This window comes from Triturus cristatus, chromosome 2_1 (genome assembly GCF_964204655.1).
Source record: "Triturus cristatus chromosome 2_1, aTriCri1.1, whole genome shotgun sequence".
NCBI lineage: Eukaryota > Metazoa > Chordata > Amphibia > Caudata > Salamandridae > Triturus > Triturus cristatus.
Window position 1 is genome coordinate 929829349 of NC_140581.1, and position 15291 is coordinate 929844639.

The 15291-nt window shown below is 49.6% G+C and overlaps 1 protein-coding gene across 3 annotated transcripts in view; it reads right to left on the bottom strand.

Annotated features, from left to right (window-relative positions):
• The window catches only part of VPS13A (vacuolar protein sorting 13 homolog A), a 2314464-nt gene that overhangs the window by 1490636 nt on the left and 808537 nt on the right, over positions 1-15291 (bottom strand). For all 3 annotated transcript variants that reach the window (XM_085633365.1, XM_085633382.1, XM_085633374.1), the window contains one exon: positions 14739-14886. In XM_085633365.1, coding sequence (XP_085489491.1) covers positions 14739-14886 — 148 coding nt within the window. The remainder of the gene's footprint in view (positions 1-14738; positions 14887-15291) is intronic.

Sequence of the window (15291 nt, forward strand, 5' to 3'; positions counted from 1 at the left end):
CCTTTGCCCGAGAGGAACAACAGTCCCCTGCAAGACACAGTAGGGGAAAAAACTAGTTAGGACAGTGGAAAAAGTGAGGACAAATGTAAAGGTCCCGGACACCAAGAAGCGAGTATTCCAAGGAAAACACGCCCCTTTGAGAGTGCACAGCATGGACCCAACCAAAAGCGTGGAACCCCCGTACGGAAACAGCAGGGATTATGAAAACCGCTGTAGGAGAAGTGGCCAGAAGGAGGCCATGACCATGCACAGCAGAGAACATCTGCTAATTCACTACCTTGGAGGACAAACCCAGAAGGAGCTGTTTGTCCAAGGTGCACCAATAAGCAAGCCGCACAGCGGCATATAGGGTGTCAGTTGTGAAAAAACTGCGACAACAAGGTATCCCTCCAGGCGTGCGAGATAGACACTGCACGGCATGGAACCTATGCCAGGTTCCGATGCCCCACAGACAGATCAACCCAGAAATGCAATAGAGCAATGCTGTACAAGGATCACTGTAGGAATAAACAAGTGGCACCCAGCAGGATGCCCATGGGGAGACTACATAGGAGCGTACCAAGGCATAGGCAGAACCTAATGCCAGCAAAACCCCACATAGGGTAAGGCTAATCCCCGGTAGGGGTGTCCTCTTGGGCTAAGCACACAGTCAGAGGACTGAAGAACAAGAGAAACTGCCGAACGGCTGTACGGAATGAACATAGAAATGGCTAACCAGCCATGAACAGTAACCGGCACTAAAACTAACCAGTACATTAGGTCGGGTGCCATAAAAGGAGGCATAGAATATGGCACCAAGATTTACTGCAGCCCGGACAAGAGATGGGAGACCGCCGAATCCGCGTGGCGGTCAAAAAGATCCACCCCATTGAACGACATATCTCTAAGGGCATCCCGAATATGATCAGGGAAGCGACTGTCACACAGCCAAGCATGGCGGCGTAAAGCCACAGCGCGACCAAGGACCCGTCCCATAGAGTCAGTTGCATCAAGGGAAGACCAAAGGGAGAATTGTGCCATGCAGCAGAAGCCGAAGCAATCCTGTCCGTGGCCCTTCTGAAACAGAAGGGAGAAGGTTCACAACTGAGTCCCAAAGAGCTGAGGATGCACGTGCAAACACACAGGCCGTATTTAAAGCCCGGACGCCTGCGCTGGCAGAGGCGAACAGCCGGCGACCACAATCATCCAGCCACCTAGACTCCCTGGTAGGAGGTAACAATGGCAATGTGGGTGAAGACTGTAAATTAATAGCTGCCTGAACAACTAGGCCCTGAGCTGTTGGGTAAAGAGACAGGCAAAGAGGATCACCCAGAGCAGGGCGGTGCCTACGATCAATAGCCCGATCAACAGGGTCACCAGAAGAGGGTCTGGCCCAAGTGCCACGCAGGATGTCTAATAAAAGAGTCCCCAAAGGGTAGCAAAGGCTCTACCTCGATAGGCTCCAAATGGAGCAGATCCAATAACGGATCAGAAAGTAGAGGCACCATAGGAGGCTGAAAGCCGGGTACAGCAGCCGACCCAAGAAGAGCGCGTACGAAGGCAGCACTAGAGTCAGTCGCCATCCGCATAGGTGATAATAAACCGTCGGTAGGAGATGGTTGAAGACTAATCCTGCCAGTAGACATTAGGAGTGGAGGAGCCGGAGACTGACCCAAAGGCCAGGCAACACTGAGTACTTGCACCATGAGCCCTTGATCTGGGGAGTCAAGGGAAGCATCATGTTGTAAAGGAGGAGGCGTAATAGCTAGTACCGGCGTCAACCGATGCCGTGGAGGAGACCTATCGCCGCCCGAAGAGTCGGGAGGAGCAACAACCTCAACCAAGGGAAGAGGAATCGACATCGGTACCGGCGTCGATCGATGCCGCATCGGAGTCGCCTGGACGTCGACGACCTCCAGAGGGGATTTGACCTGGACGCCACCCAACATCAATCCCACCGCAAAATGTGCGCGTTTCGGCAAGCCGGGCGTCAAGCCGGACGTTGGGCTGGGCGTCGGGCACCGCCTCCGACTTCAACGCAGAAAGCCACTCAGGGCTATGTAAAGACTGACGGGGTGGGATAGACGGGCGACTGGGAGGACCCACTGGGCCGTGTCCCGTCGGCGCCATACCGGCCCCGGAACCGGAGTCGATGCACACAGCCGGTGCCGAGGAAGAACCCGCCAGCGATGACCCGACATGAGTGCCTTCCACCTCTTTGGGGCCTGAAGGCGCTCCAGGGAGAGGGGGTGACCTAAAGTAAGACTGGAGTGCTCAGAATAAGCCTCCATTTTAACACGTATCGCTCCAACTCCCAGAAAGGGGGGGTATGGAGGAGGCGACTGCCGGGCGCCCTTACCTGGCATAGAGCGAGAGGAGCAGGCGCCAGCAGTACGCGTATGGGAGGAAGACCTCCGTGCTTGACGCTTGTGCTTGCGCTTACCTGCCTTCGAACGACAGTTGCGGGAACGGCCCCTGGAACGGGCTTGATTCTGAGAGGGAGAGTGGCGACGCGAAGGACCTGGACCGGACAACCGTGCGGCCAGTAGTTTCATACGACGCTCTCTCAGGGACTTGGGCTTTATCCTCTGACAGGCGTCGCACGCCTTGGAGTCGTGGTGCACGCCGAGGCACCACATACAGATGAGGTGCGGGTCAGTGCCAGACATCTGACATGCACAGGCTTCACAAGCCTTAAAGCCAGAAGGCATTGCACACTGTTTCCACGACACCAGAGGGTATTGAGAAGGCCCAAAAACCAGGCCAAGGAACTGCTGGTTTTCCAGGATCCGCGCTGGAACACGGAAAAGAAGAAAACTGACGTCAGCGCGACGGGAGGGGCATATATGGCTCCGCTGACGTCATGTCCGTGGACAACGTCAGGGCAGAGCCAGGCAGCTCTGCCTGGGGATATTCTAAGTTAAGGAATCTGCGGCTAGACATCTCTATCAGATAATATATGTAGCACATGTGAGCCCTTTTGCCATCAAGTGCATGAAAAGCCCTCTCTGTGACAGGGTCTGGAGAATGGAATACCACTGAAAGTACTATAGTCCGGTTAAGATGGAAAGAGGAGACCACCTTAGGGAGGAATTTAAGGTTAGTTCGGAGGTCTACCCTATCCCTGTGGACTTGGAAGAAAGTCTCTTCCAGAGTTAAAGCATGACGCTCACTGGCACGTCTGAGGGAAGTAATGGCCACAAAGGAAGCTACAGGCCATGAAGAAAGCTACAGGAAGGAAATTGTAAAGGACAAGAATGTAGTGGCTTGAAGGGAGGACCCATCAGTCTTGTAAGGACAACATTAAGGATCCACATCAGGCCCGGTATCACCTTAGATGGAATGACTCCCCTGGACTGAATGACAGGGACCCCTGAACAGTGAGGTGAATTTCCTGGTTCTGAAAGTATGCAGCCAAGTGAAGCCTGATGGAAGTGTAGGCAAGATCCAAGGTCTGCAGTTGAATTAGATAGCAGATGTCCTGAACAGCTGCACGTAATGAGACAATGCACCTGGGGAGATAGCAGTGCACGAACCATTTTGAAGCAAAGCATGCTCGGGTGGTGGGACTGCGTGTCTCCACAAGGACGATCATGCACTCCAAAGGAAGGTTAAGGTAACCAGATTTTTAAGCCTCCAGTAGCCAGATCGCAAGATTAAGCTGCCTAGGGTTCAGGTGCCTGATTGTACTGTGGTTCTTGGTAAGGAGGTCCAGCTGGTTGGGCAGCCTCTCGTGCGGGCCCGCGCATAGGTGAAGGAGGGTGATGTATCAGGGCTGCCTGGTCCAAGTGGGATCCACCAGGATTAGGGTCAAGGACGTCTGATTGAGCCTCCACACCACAAATAGAAGAAGTGGGAGAAGGAAAAGCATAGAAAAATCTCTGTGACCAGTTTAGCAGGTGTGGGTACCTGGAGGTGGAGCCTGGCCATTTTGTGTTTCCAGCAGTGGCAAGGATATCTAAGTCAGAAAACCCCAATGGCCGACATACAGGTACAGGACATGCATGTGGAGTATACACTCATGGACTTGTTGCTGCATCCTACTGAGGTGGTCTGCACTGCCGCCAAATGTGCTGGGCCAGCACTAACTGCAGATAGTACATGAAGGTCATGTTGTCGGTGCGAATGAGAACTACCTTCTTGTGAATGGGACAGAGGAAAGCCTTGAGCAGTAGTTGGATGGCCAGCAGCTCAAGGTAGTTTATGTGGAGACCTTGTTGATGGGGTGTCCACAGACCCTGGACAATGAGCTTGCGCAGGTGCATCCCTCACCCGGAGAGGGAAGCGTCCGTTGTATAGGCCACCTGGGGAACTGGGTTGAGAAACGGCCATCCCTACAAAAGATTGCTGGTGGTCCACCACTGCAGAGCGTGGTGGGAATGGTCACAGATCAATACTAGGTCCTCCCACTTACCCTCCGCTTGTGACTACTCTGCTCCAAGGCACTCCTGCAACTGGTGCATATGTAACCTGGTGTGAGGAAATATGGCAGTGCATGAGACTCATGGCTGTTCTGACTCTTACCTGACGATTTGGCTGAAAGAGAGGGAGCAATGCCTTGAAGGCTTGAACTCTTGCTGGACTAGGAAAGCCTCTCCATACCACAGAGTTGAGAACCACCCCTAGACGGGTTGGATTTGTAGAGGGTGAAGTTGGGATTTGGGGCATTGATGGTGAACCCCAGACCGTGAAGCAAGTCTATGGTGGCCTCAGTGTGAGCCAAGCACTGGTGTTGGGCTGTGCTTTTGATCAGCCGGTCACCCAGATAAGGGAAGATGTGGATAATGGAGCACCTTAGGTGCACAGCCACGACTGCAAGACAATTGGTGAACACCCTGGGGGGCAGCGATAACCCCAAGAACAGCACTTTGAACTGATAATGCTGACTACTTACCACAAACAGAAGGAACTAGCAGTGTGCAGGGTGAATCAGGATGGTAAAGCAGGCATACTTCAGGTCTAGGGCGTTCATGAAGTTGCTTTGCTGAAGCAGTAGAATGACAACATGGACAGGGACCATGAGAAAGTGTATGGCCAGGAAGTACTTGTTGAAGGGCCTGGGGAGGAGTACAAACTTGAATCACCCATTCATTTTGGAAATGAGGAGGTAGAGGGAGTACACCCCCTTGCTTTGCTTGTGCAATGGCACAACTTCTATAGCTCCCTTTAGAAAGGAGAGTCTCTACTTCATCTCCAGGGAGGTGTTGAGGGAAAAGGGTGTGCTTGTCGGGTGGAATGTTTGGGGAGTGGCAGTGAGTTCCAAACAATAACCTGTGTGAATAATAATGAGGACCCACTGGTCTGAGATGATTTCCACCCACTGGGTAAAAACCCTTTGGAGTCGTCCCCCAACAGGTGTGATGTGGTCTGGGAGTAAGGATAAACAAGTCCCTGTTTGGCTGGGGTTACTCCTTTGGTGGCGCCACCCTTGCATCTGCCCTTGGAGTTATTACCCCTGTAACCTCCTCGAAAGTAGTCATGGGGAGAGGTCTGCTGTGGTTGTTGCCACTGAAAAGAGGTTGAAGCTTCGAGCGAAGGGGTCTTACAGACTGAGCGGTACGGAGACCGCTGAAAGCAACCACAGGCACATGGTGGCCCAAAAGCTCCCATGGCCTTTGCGGTATCTGTGTCCTTTTCTAAAGCACTTGGTCAACCAGCATTCCGAACAAATGCTTTCATCAAAGGGCAGGTTGAGCAGATGCTGCTGCACCTCTAGCGTGAGGCCAGAGACAGGCAGCCAGGCATGTTGACTTATGAAGACACTGGAATTGATACCGCGTGATGCATTGTCAGCAGCATTGAGGGCACGCTGGATGGTGCTGTTGGGAGAGGAGCTTGACCTTGGAAATAAGGTCCTGGCCTTACTTATAGTACTGGTCAGAGAATTTGGAGGAGCTTCGCCATTTCATCCCAATGCTCTATCCTCATGGAAGAGGAAGCCAACAGACTTGGTGAAACGCCAATGTGTGGCAGATTGCACAGCAACACACTTAAGACGTATAGATCATCTTGCTTTCCTTGTCCGTTGGAGGCACATCACCTAGTGCCATTTGCACGCTTATGGATGGTATGGACCACAAGGGAATCTGGTGGCAAGTGTCCCCTGAAGTATCCAGGGTATGAGGGGGAACCCTTGTACTTCTTACCTACCCTTGGGGTAATAACCCTGGCATTAACCGGCTCCCTTAAAACATCTGGAGCAGGATTTAGCATGCCTTTGAGCATGGTGAGATACTGCATGGAGCAATGGGTACATGGAAGTGTCTCCATGAGGAAATAGCTTTCAGAAATCAACTTACCTTATGGTAGGTGGCCGCCCTGTTGAGTACCTCATGATAAGAGGTGGTGTCATCAGGTGATGATCGTCGTGCATTATACAGATTGGCGTCTACATCCCCTGGAGGCTCGATGTTGTAATTGCCCCAAGAGTCATCTTGTGGCTGTGGCTCAAAGGGTTGGCCATAAGGGTCCTCACAGGAGCCTGGAATGTGACCCCCAAACTCAGAATGTGGTGACCCCTGTGGTGAGAGAGGCAGAGGGTGAAGAGGCGGTAAACGTGTGGGGGGCATGGCACAGGAGGAGGTAGAGGAGGAAACTGAGGGGTTGCAAAGGCAGTGGGCTTGTAGCCTTGTTGTGCCTCCTCCTCATCTTAGGCACCAGCTATGGTAACAATTAGAGTACTTCCTCAAAGATGAGCCTCTGCTTCAGAGTCATGGGCCTTAGGCGTCAGCCGAGCAAGGATCCAAACACTTTGATGGCGGATATGGATCTGCTTTTGTCCGGAGCCAAGTTCCTCCTGCAGCTGCTCCTGCTTCTTGAAGCCGACGGAAGAAGAAATCCTGGTTGCCGAACAAGTGTGGCTAGGCGCTGCTGGCCCACAGGGCTTCTAATGCATCTTAGATGTCGGCGTTGAGGGTGCAGTCGGGCAAGTGGGGCTTCGGAATTTGCTTTGGCGCCAGAAGATGGCTCGGTGCTGGGTCCGAAGCATGGTGTCAGTGTCGACCATGGTCTTTAGGCGGTGGTGGACTAGAATCCTGGTGTCTGGCTTCAAGGCTCGATGCAAGACCCTCTCCAGGGCAGTGCTCGGCCTCTGTTCTGTGCCGAGATTGGGAAGGAGGTCATACTCAAAGCACAGGTCTGTGATCAGTGACCATGTGCTTGTGGCAGTTTATCGACAACTGCATCGGAGCCAGAGGTGGCTTCGAGAGACTAGGCCTGTGCCTCAGCAGCAGATGTCCACGGTTAGGGGGTCAGCCTCAGCGTCCTGTTCACCTAACAGATCAGGAATGTAGTCACCCAGTCATTACGCCATGGAGGCAGATGGGAGTCGCCGGTCTTGACATGGCGGAATCTCTTCTTGGTGCGGAAAGAGAGGCAAGCTTCACAGGAGGACTTGTCGTGTTCCGGGAACAGCCAAAAGTAACACACCTTGTGGAGGTCTGCCCATGGGTTTGTGACACGACATTGTGGGCAGTTTCTGAATGGAGTTCTTTCAGACTCATGAGCGTCAAACTGCCAGGAAACAGGCCCCGGAGGGACAAGGCCTGAAGTGTGGTGTCTAGGAAGTCTCAGTCGTACTATAGAGACTCCTTCGTGAACTATATTTCTTTTGTCTAAATGATCCAATTGGATTAAAAAACGGGCCATATCAAATTATCATGTACTACAGATACATATTTTTTTTAAATTATTATTTATATATTTTTATTTATTCTTTTTTTTTAAAAAACTAAAACACTTTACATTAAGTATCAAAATCAATTATCAATTTGTAAATTCTTTTTCATGAACATACAATGAATATACTCAATACATTTATCTGTAGCATATCCTCTCACTTATAAACAAAGTGTAATCCCTAGGTAAGGCTAAACACATCAACAAAACATTTTTTTATATTATTCACATTCGCTCATACATTCATACTGATTCAATCCACATTCATACCGCATTCATAATCACAAGCAAAAAACTCAAAATAAATTGGAGATATGAGTATAACAATAATCTCCTATGACCAACAAGACAGCTGCGAGAAGCAGGATGTAAGTATCAGTGGGCAGTGGCTTCAATAGCATAATTTAGCCACATATAATCCAAATACAGCCCTTTATTGTATCCATATATCAAGCCACACACATTCAAGCAGCCAACATGTGTTTCGTCACAGTAAATATGACCGCTGACTTCATCAGGGCTTAGATCAAGTGTGATAATCATAGTAATAGTAAACACTCAAATTAGGTCTCTATCATCCAGGAATCATCAAGAGCAACATCCAACGATGCACACACAGCACTTACCACAATCTAAGCCAATTTCTTTGATGCTTTATGTGCATTGAGCAAATATTGCTCTAACGATTGTTGGATGATGACGGAGATCTGTTTTGGGTGTTTACTATTGTGATCGAAACTCTTGATCTAAGCCCATATGAAGTCAACCCTATATAGAGCAGTTAATAATTACCAATGTACAAAGTTGTTACAAACACATACACCGGGTGATAGTAACTTGCATTGGCCCTGAAGTCACAGTGGTCATGAAATCTGCAGAGTAAAATGTCTGGGTTCAGTTACATCTGGACAGATGGAAAATTCTGCACTCTTGTGTTTTATTTGGAGATGTTAGACATTTGGAATAAATACTAGTTATCAGTGCTTCTTAAATCTTATTCTAACACCCCATGGAAGATTGTGTCTTGTTTTTGGAAGATGTCCGGCTAAGTTACAGATGGTTGCTGGTGGCTTGTCGATATTTTTTAAATGAACAACAGAGATAATGCCTTTCAGACCACATGGACAATTCTATGTCAGGACCGGAGGCTTCGGATTACGCTTATCCTTTCTTCAATTTATTCCACAGCATCCATTTAATAAACATCAACAATAAACCACATTTCCCAGAACTCTAAGAAAATTGGAGAAACAAACCGACCAGCACAATCCATGAAAGGGCATTGACCAATCAGGGTCCAGGATACAGTATACAGCCTATCTTCAGTCTCCTGGTCCTCCTCTTCCTTCGCTGCTCGCAGCCACAGAGGAGTGTTTTTCCTTCCTTTTATTGCATTGTGCTTTATGGTAGTAATCAGGCTTAGGTTGTTACTGTGATTCATGTCGTAATTATGTCAGTTTCCTAAGTGATCACTGCGACGGTCGCGGGAACGCTTGCCGGTCATATGAGACTTTCTCTTGGTTTTCTTTTGCTTTTCTGCCAGTAGTGGCCAGTGTTTCCTATGAGGCTGGGATATGATTGCTGCAGTCGCGGGACCGCTTGCCGGCCCTACGCGACTTTGTTGACATTAATTTACCCCGAGCGATGGCGGAGTGTGATGAACATCTCCAACTGCTAGGTGGCGGTGTGTGAGCGCGCACTCTCTTTGGTTGGCGACGCACAAAATTTGAATTTAACTGTCAGGATCCAAATCAGCACATCACCTACTGGAGCCTCCGCCAGCCCCCTGGAGAGAGATGCCCTCGTTTGAGGGTCTATGCAGGCTGTGAAGCCTGTTTTGTTTTGACGCCCTGCTTTCTGCAATGGGGTAGGTGTGTGTGTGGGAATAGACGCCCGACGAGGGTGTAAGTCTACTGGGGTTTGTTGACTGGCTTGGAGGGGACATGCTCCAAGGGGGATATTTGGGCCTCACTATAATTAGCATAGACGGCAGGGTAGTGTCCCCGGGGCAGAGATCCTATGTTGAGATTGGGGCTGTGCCCTATATTTACAAGTAGCTGGTCCCCAGGGTATATAAAGCAGTTTCTCCTGGGACTGCAGGAGGTATTGAGCTGCTCCACTGACCTGAGGCAGTTTAGGGGTTAGGCAGCGTTAGAAGGGCCTCTAGTTCAGCTGTTGGAGTTGCAAGGCATGGCAGAGTATGCAGACATGCAGTGGGAGGAAGATCCCTTGGTCCAGATTTCATGGGATGGCGAATTCTACGATGCGATAGATGCCTACATCTAAAGGGCCGTGGAAGTGGCGATGGACCCCATGGAGGAGCACTTAGCTCAGAAAATTGTGCGCATATCCGCTTAATGGGCTCCCCCTACAGCAAATGCCCCATATAACCTGCAGAATGCGAAGGGGGAGGAGCCAGCCCGAGTGAAGCGCCCCAAGGTGGACGGAGTTGACCAGGACACCTTTGCGCGTTTGCGGGAGGCGTTTCTGGCCCCAAACCAGTCCTTTTTAGTACCCACAGATCCCGTTCCTCCACCCATTCTGCCTCCACGAGCCCGGCACAAGGGGCGGGGGATGATGCCCAAGGTGATACCGAAGAGGTCGGCCCATCCAGGCCATGGCGCCTGGTGGCAACCCTTTTGCCTAGTGACCATCAAGGGGTGGGATATGTTGGATCCGGAGCTCAACGTACATCCTTGGTCGCCCGAGTGGATACCCTACTCGATGGTGGCGAGCTATGTGGCCAGTAGGATTCGCACCCTCATGGGGAAGGAGGCTCTTAGCCAACTCCGAATGCAGTGCTCTCGCCCCTACTTAGATTGTAAAGTTGCCCAGACCCCTGAATTGGACCCTAGAATGGCCTCTTTCCTAGCCAAGTTTATTAAGGACCCCAAAAAGGGGATAGACAGATCCTAGAGGGCGTGTCAGGCTAAGCTCTTGGATGCCCTGGGTCCGATCACTATGATTCTGGACATACCGAGGACACCAAGGCCTCGGGTGCCCTTATATCACCAGAGACCCTTTCTGGTTGGGCACAGCGTGCAGTGGTGTTTCTTGGTAACGCCAACTGTGTGCTTTCCACCGAGTGGAGGTGCTCTTTCCTTATTAAGGTGGACCCTAAGTTGGGGACCTGGCCGATTCCACAGCTGTGACAGTGGCCCAGGGAGGTTTGTTTGGCGAGCCTTTTATTAAAAGAGCTCGATAAATTTGTACTTTCATGTCCCAAGATAAGGCCCAGTCATCTATCAAGCGGATTTTCTCCCCTCGTATTTTCCGTGGGGCCGGTTGAGGTAGGGGCTGATCGACCGGCCAGGCCTCCCAAAACTCCAGGGGGCAAGGCTCCAGGCGTGAGCAGTTTCAAGATGAGGCCCGCTATCACAACTTCTACCCCACCCGAGGACAACTATCAAGGGGTCGTGGTTTCAGAGGGGACCACAACGCCTCTAACGCTAGTAAGTGTTTCCACCTCTTCCCTTTTGCAAGTGGGCGGCTGTTTGGCCAAGTTTGTGCATGTTTGGGAAACAATCACGAGCGATGCTTGGGTGCTGCAACCAGTCCGGGTTTTTCGTATAGAGTTCTGCGGCACTACGATTTAGGAGAGCAAACCCAGGCCTATCCAGTTTTCCCGACTAAAGGCAGAGCTGATCGATTACGAGGTTGCTTCCCTCCTCGACGAAGGCACTATTTTGACCTACATCACAGCATCCGCAAGGCTTCATATGCAACAAGTTTTTGGTAAACTAGGCAGATGGGGGGCAGCGTACGGTACTGAACCTGCATGAGTTAAATGAGTGGTTGGTTTACCACCATTTCAAAATGGAGTGAATCCACCTCTTGAGGGACCTTTTACGCCTGGTGGATTGGATGGTCCGCTTGGACTTAAAAGATGCATACCTGGCTATTCCCATTTTTCAGCCGCACAGGAAGTTCCTGCAGTTCCTTTGGCGCCATCTGGCATACCAGTTCACCATTCTGCCTTTCGGGCTTTCCTCCGCTCCTTGGTGTTTTATGAAGGTGCTCAGACCAGTCGTGGAACACCTTCGGGATCAGGGGACTCGCCTCATTGTTTATCTCGATGACATGCTTAATTTGGCACAAGATCCCCAACAGTTGCAGGAGCAGTTCAACAGGCGGTCAACCTGTTAGAGGGACTGGGGTTTGTCGTAAATACCAAAAAGTTGCTGTTGGTCACGGCTCAGAAGGCTACGTTCTTGGTATCGTGATAGACCCTAATGAGGCAACTCTCAGCCTTTCTGCGCGGAAGATGTCCAAGATCCGTCACGAGCTACGCCGGACGTTGGTCAAGGAGAGAGTGCCCCTCTGAAAAATTGCCAGTGTGTGTGTGGGGGGGACACGACTCCTGTCGGCCTCAATTCAGGCCATTGTTTCGGAACCACTGCATTATCGGGCAGTGCATGGGCTACAAGCAGGGACCTTGCTGAGAGGGCTTCATTACTCTCATCCAGTGTCCCTGTCCGATGAAGCATGGGGAAGGGATTCACTGGTGGCTCACCAATATGGAGGCGTGGAATGTCCGAGCAATATTCAGCTTCACCCCAGTCCTGGTTATCGAATCAGCCGCCAGCAGATCAGGACGGGGCACCAGGTGTGGGGATTTTTCCACAGGAGGATCTTTGTCACTGTAGGAGCAGACTCTGCACATCAATTTTTTGTAACTTTTGGCAGGGTCTTGCGCTTTCCGTTGTTGGTCCAGAGACCGGGTCCAATCGTGTGTCCTACTCAAGATGGACAATATCTCGCCGGTGAGGTACATAAATCACTTTAGTGGCACTCATTCGAAGGTACTTTCGGACCTGGCAGTCAAACCTTTGGAAGTTCTGTCTCGACCACCAGATTTCGGTGACAGCGGAGAATCTTCCCAGACGGGAGAATCAGGTTGCGGATTGGCACTCCCGCCACTTTTGAGATTCCAGTGTTTGGAAATTGCACCTGGAGGTGTTTGCCATGTTGCAGAACCTTGGGGTCCGTTCTCGGTGGATGTCTTTGCCACAAGACTGCATCATCAGGTTCCCTGGTTCTCCAATTGTAGGCCGGACCCTCTGGAGGCGGCCACGGACGGTTTCCTGCAGGATTGGCTCAGGAGCAGGCTTATGCGTTACCGCCATTTGTGATGATCACAAGAGCATCTGCTCAGATCAGGCGGCAGCGGGCGGAGGTGGTTCTCAAGACCCCAATTTGAAGGTCGCAAGTTTGGTTTCCTGTCCTACTGGAACTGTCTTCGGATTTTCCAATCCCTTTCCCCCAGTTTCCACAGCTTCTTCTCAATCCAGATTAGTTGCTGCATCAGATGGTGCTGAACGGGTACCTACACCTAATGGCCTGGAGGATTACAGTAGTAGATGGTCGATCCCAGGCCTTTCATCATATGCAGAAGACATCTTGTCCAAGGCCGGGTCCGACATCACGGTCACGAGATACCAGTCACCCTGGAGGCAATGGTGTTGTTGGTGTGTGCGATGGGTTTGCGATCCCATGGGTGCAGACATACTGCAGATCTTGAATTTTATGGGGAGCCTGGCCCAAGGTTTGGCCTACCGGTCGGTCAATACCTTTTGGTCCGCCATTTCGGCGGGGCATATTCCAGTAGAAGAGGCACCGGTTGGGGAGCGCCCTTTTGTGTGTCAGCTTGTGTTAGGGGGGCTAAGATTGTCTCTACCCCCTGAGCCACGATACTCAGAGATATGGGATGTGAGCAAGGTTCTTAACCTCTTCTTGTCCTGGCAATCAAATGATTAATTGTTGAGGAAAGAATTGTCGGCTAAATTGGCGATGCTCCTCTGCCTGATGTTGTGTAGACGAGTTTCAGATGTTAGAGCCCTGGATATAACATGCAGGGTTTTATGCCCTACTGGGGTTTCTTTCACAATATGTCGAAGAACGAATTGTCACACCAGAGTGATAAATTACCCTTCATTTCCAGACTCCCCCAAGCTATGTTTGGTATGCTGCTTGAAAGCATATGAGGAGAGGCAACTTTTGATCGCCCTCCGGAAGCCACATAAGGCAGTGTCGTCTCCCACGATTGCACATTGGGGGCGGTAGGTCATCCAGGAGGAGGGTATTAACCTTCGACTTTTTGGAGCGATGGCCTACAAGGCTTTCACTTTAGCAGCGAGATTGGAGGACATAATGAGAGCGGCAGATTGGTCCTCAGACTCAACGTTAAAGAGGTTTTACGTCAAAAGTATTATTCATGTGGCTCGCTCGGTGGTTAGTAAGCTTTAAAATAGCGTAATCCGAAGCCTCCGGTCCTGACATAGAATGAAAAATTTCCTAGCTAACGTGACGGAAAGTTTCAATTCTATTAAGGACTCAGAGGCAAGGAATATCCCACCCACAGAGAGGTTCCAGAATGCCCGCCTGTAGAGAGTAAGTAAAGTGTTCTTTCTGGCAGGCTTAACATGTTTTCATGATGTTGGAACGGTGTGGTATGGAAATGTATTTCAATTAAAGAACGGTTTACGTACTTGTGATTTGAGGTCAGGATCCTCTGACCTCTGTGGAATAACAATCGCTTCTAGTTCTGATCCCTCATCTTTTGGTTCCAGGAGGAGATTCTGGAAAGCAATACGCGTAGAGCAAGACAAATGGAGTTACTCGCATGAAGAAAGAGGAGGACCAGGACACTGAAGATGGGCTATATGCTGGATCCTGGACTCTGATTGGACAATGCCCTTTCATGGATTGTGCTTGTCTGTTGTTCGTTTCTCCAATTTCCCTAGAGTTCTGGGAAATGTGTTTTTTTTGTTGATGTTTATTAAATTGCTGCTGTGGAATAAAGTGAAGAAAGGATAAGCATAATGCTCGCCTCATCTAGTCTAGAATTGAAACTTTCCATTACGTTAGCTAGAGAAATGTTTTATTCATGTGCCCAAAGTGAAAGTGCTCTGAACACTTGATATATATGGGTATTCGGAATAAAATAATCCATGGAATACAAATAATCTACAACCAACAAACATGTATTTTGAGACTGTGTCAATATTTAAATTACTAACTCGTGAGTATCTTACATAGGTTTGCAATAAATCAAAATTCTAGAAAGAAGTCCTCCGACTTACATTCATAGGCTTCAGTCGTCCAATTATCTTAATATCAGGAATGTCACTACACCAGGCAGCAGCTAAATTGCGTTCTACCGTTACTTCCAGATTCAGAGGCTGTAACATCTCGATTTCATTCTGTAATGACCCTTTGTCAAAACCCGTCCTGTGGTTAGAAAAAGAATTTGACTTGTTAAGCATGAAATCACAAATGCTTGAGATATGTTTGTCCTTTTAGCTAAAAGTCAATACTATTGTACGATTTGAGAACAATGACAAAATAAGTCATATTTACTGCAGCTGAGGTCTTTCACCAAATAGAATATAAACAGAGGCTTTTCCAAGACAGTAGTTTGCAAATTTTCAATGGACCAATAGCACAGTCAGATTGTCAGTTAAATAAAATGTATGTCACTGATGGTTACCAATGACAGGATTTAGTCTAATCACACCCTATATATCTGAAACATTCTGCAATTGCTCACACAAACATGCAATACATTTGCTGAGTAAACAATTCTGGAACTTGCATGACAATGACCAAGAAGTAGCAGCTATGTCTTGGATAAAA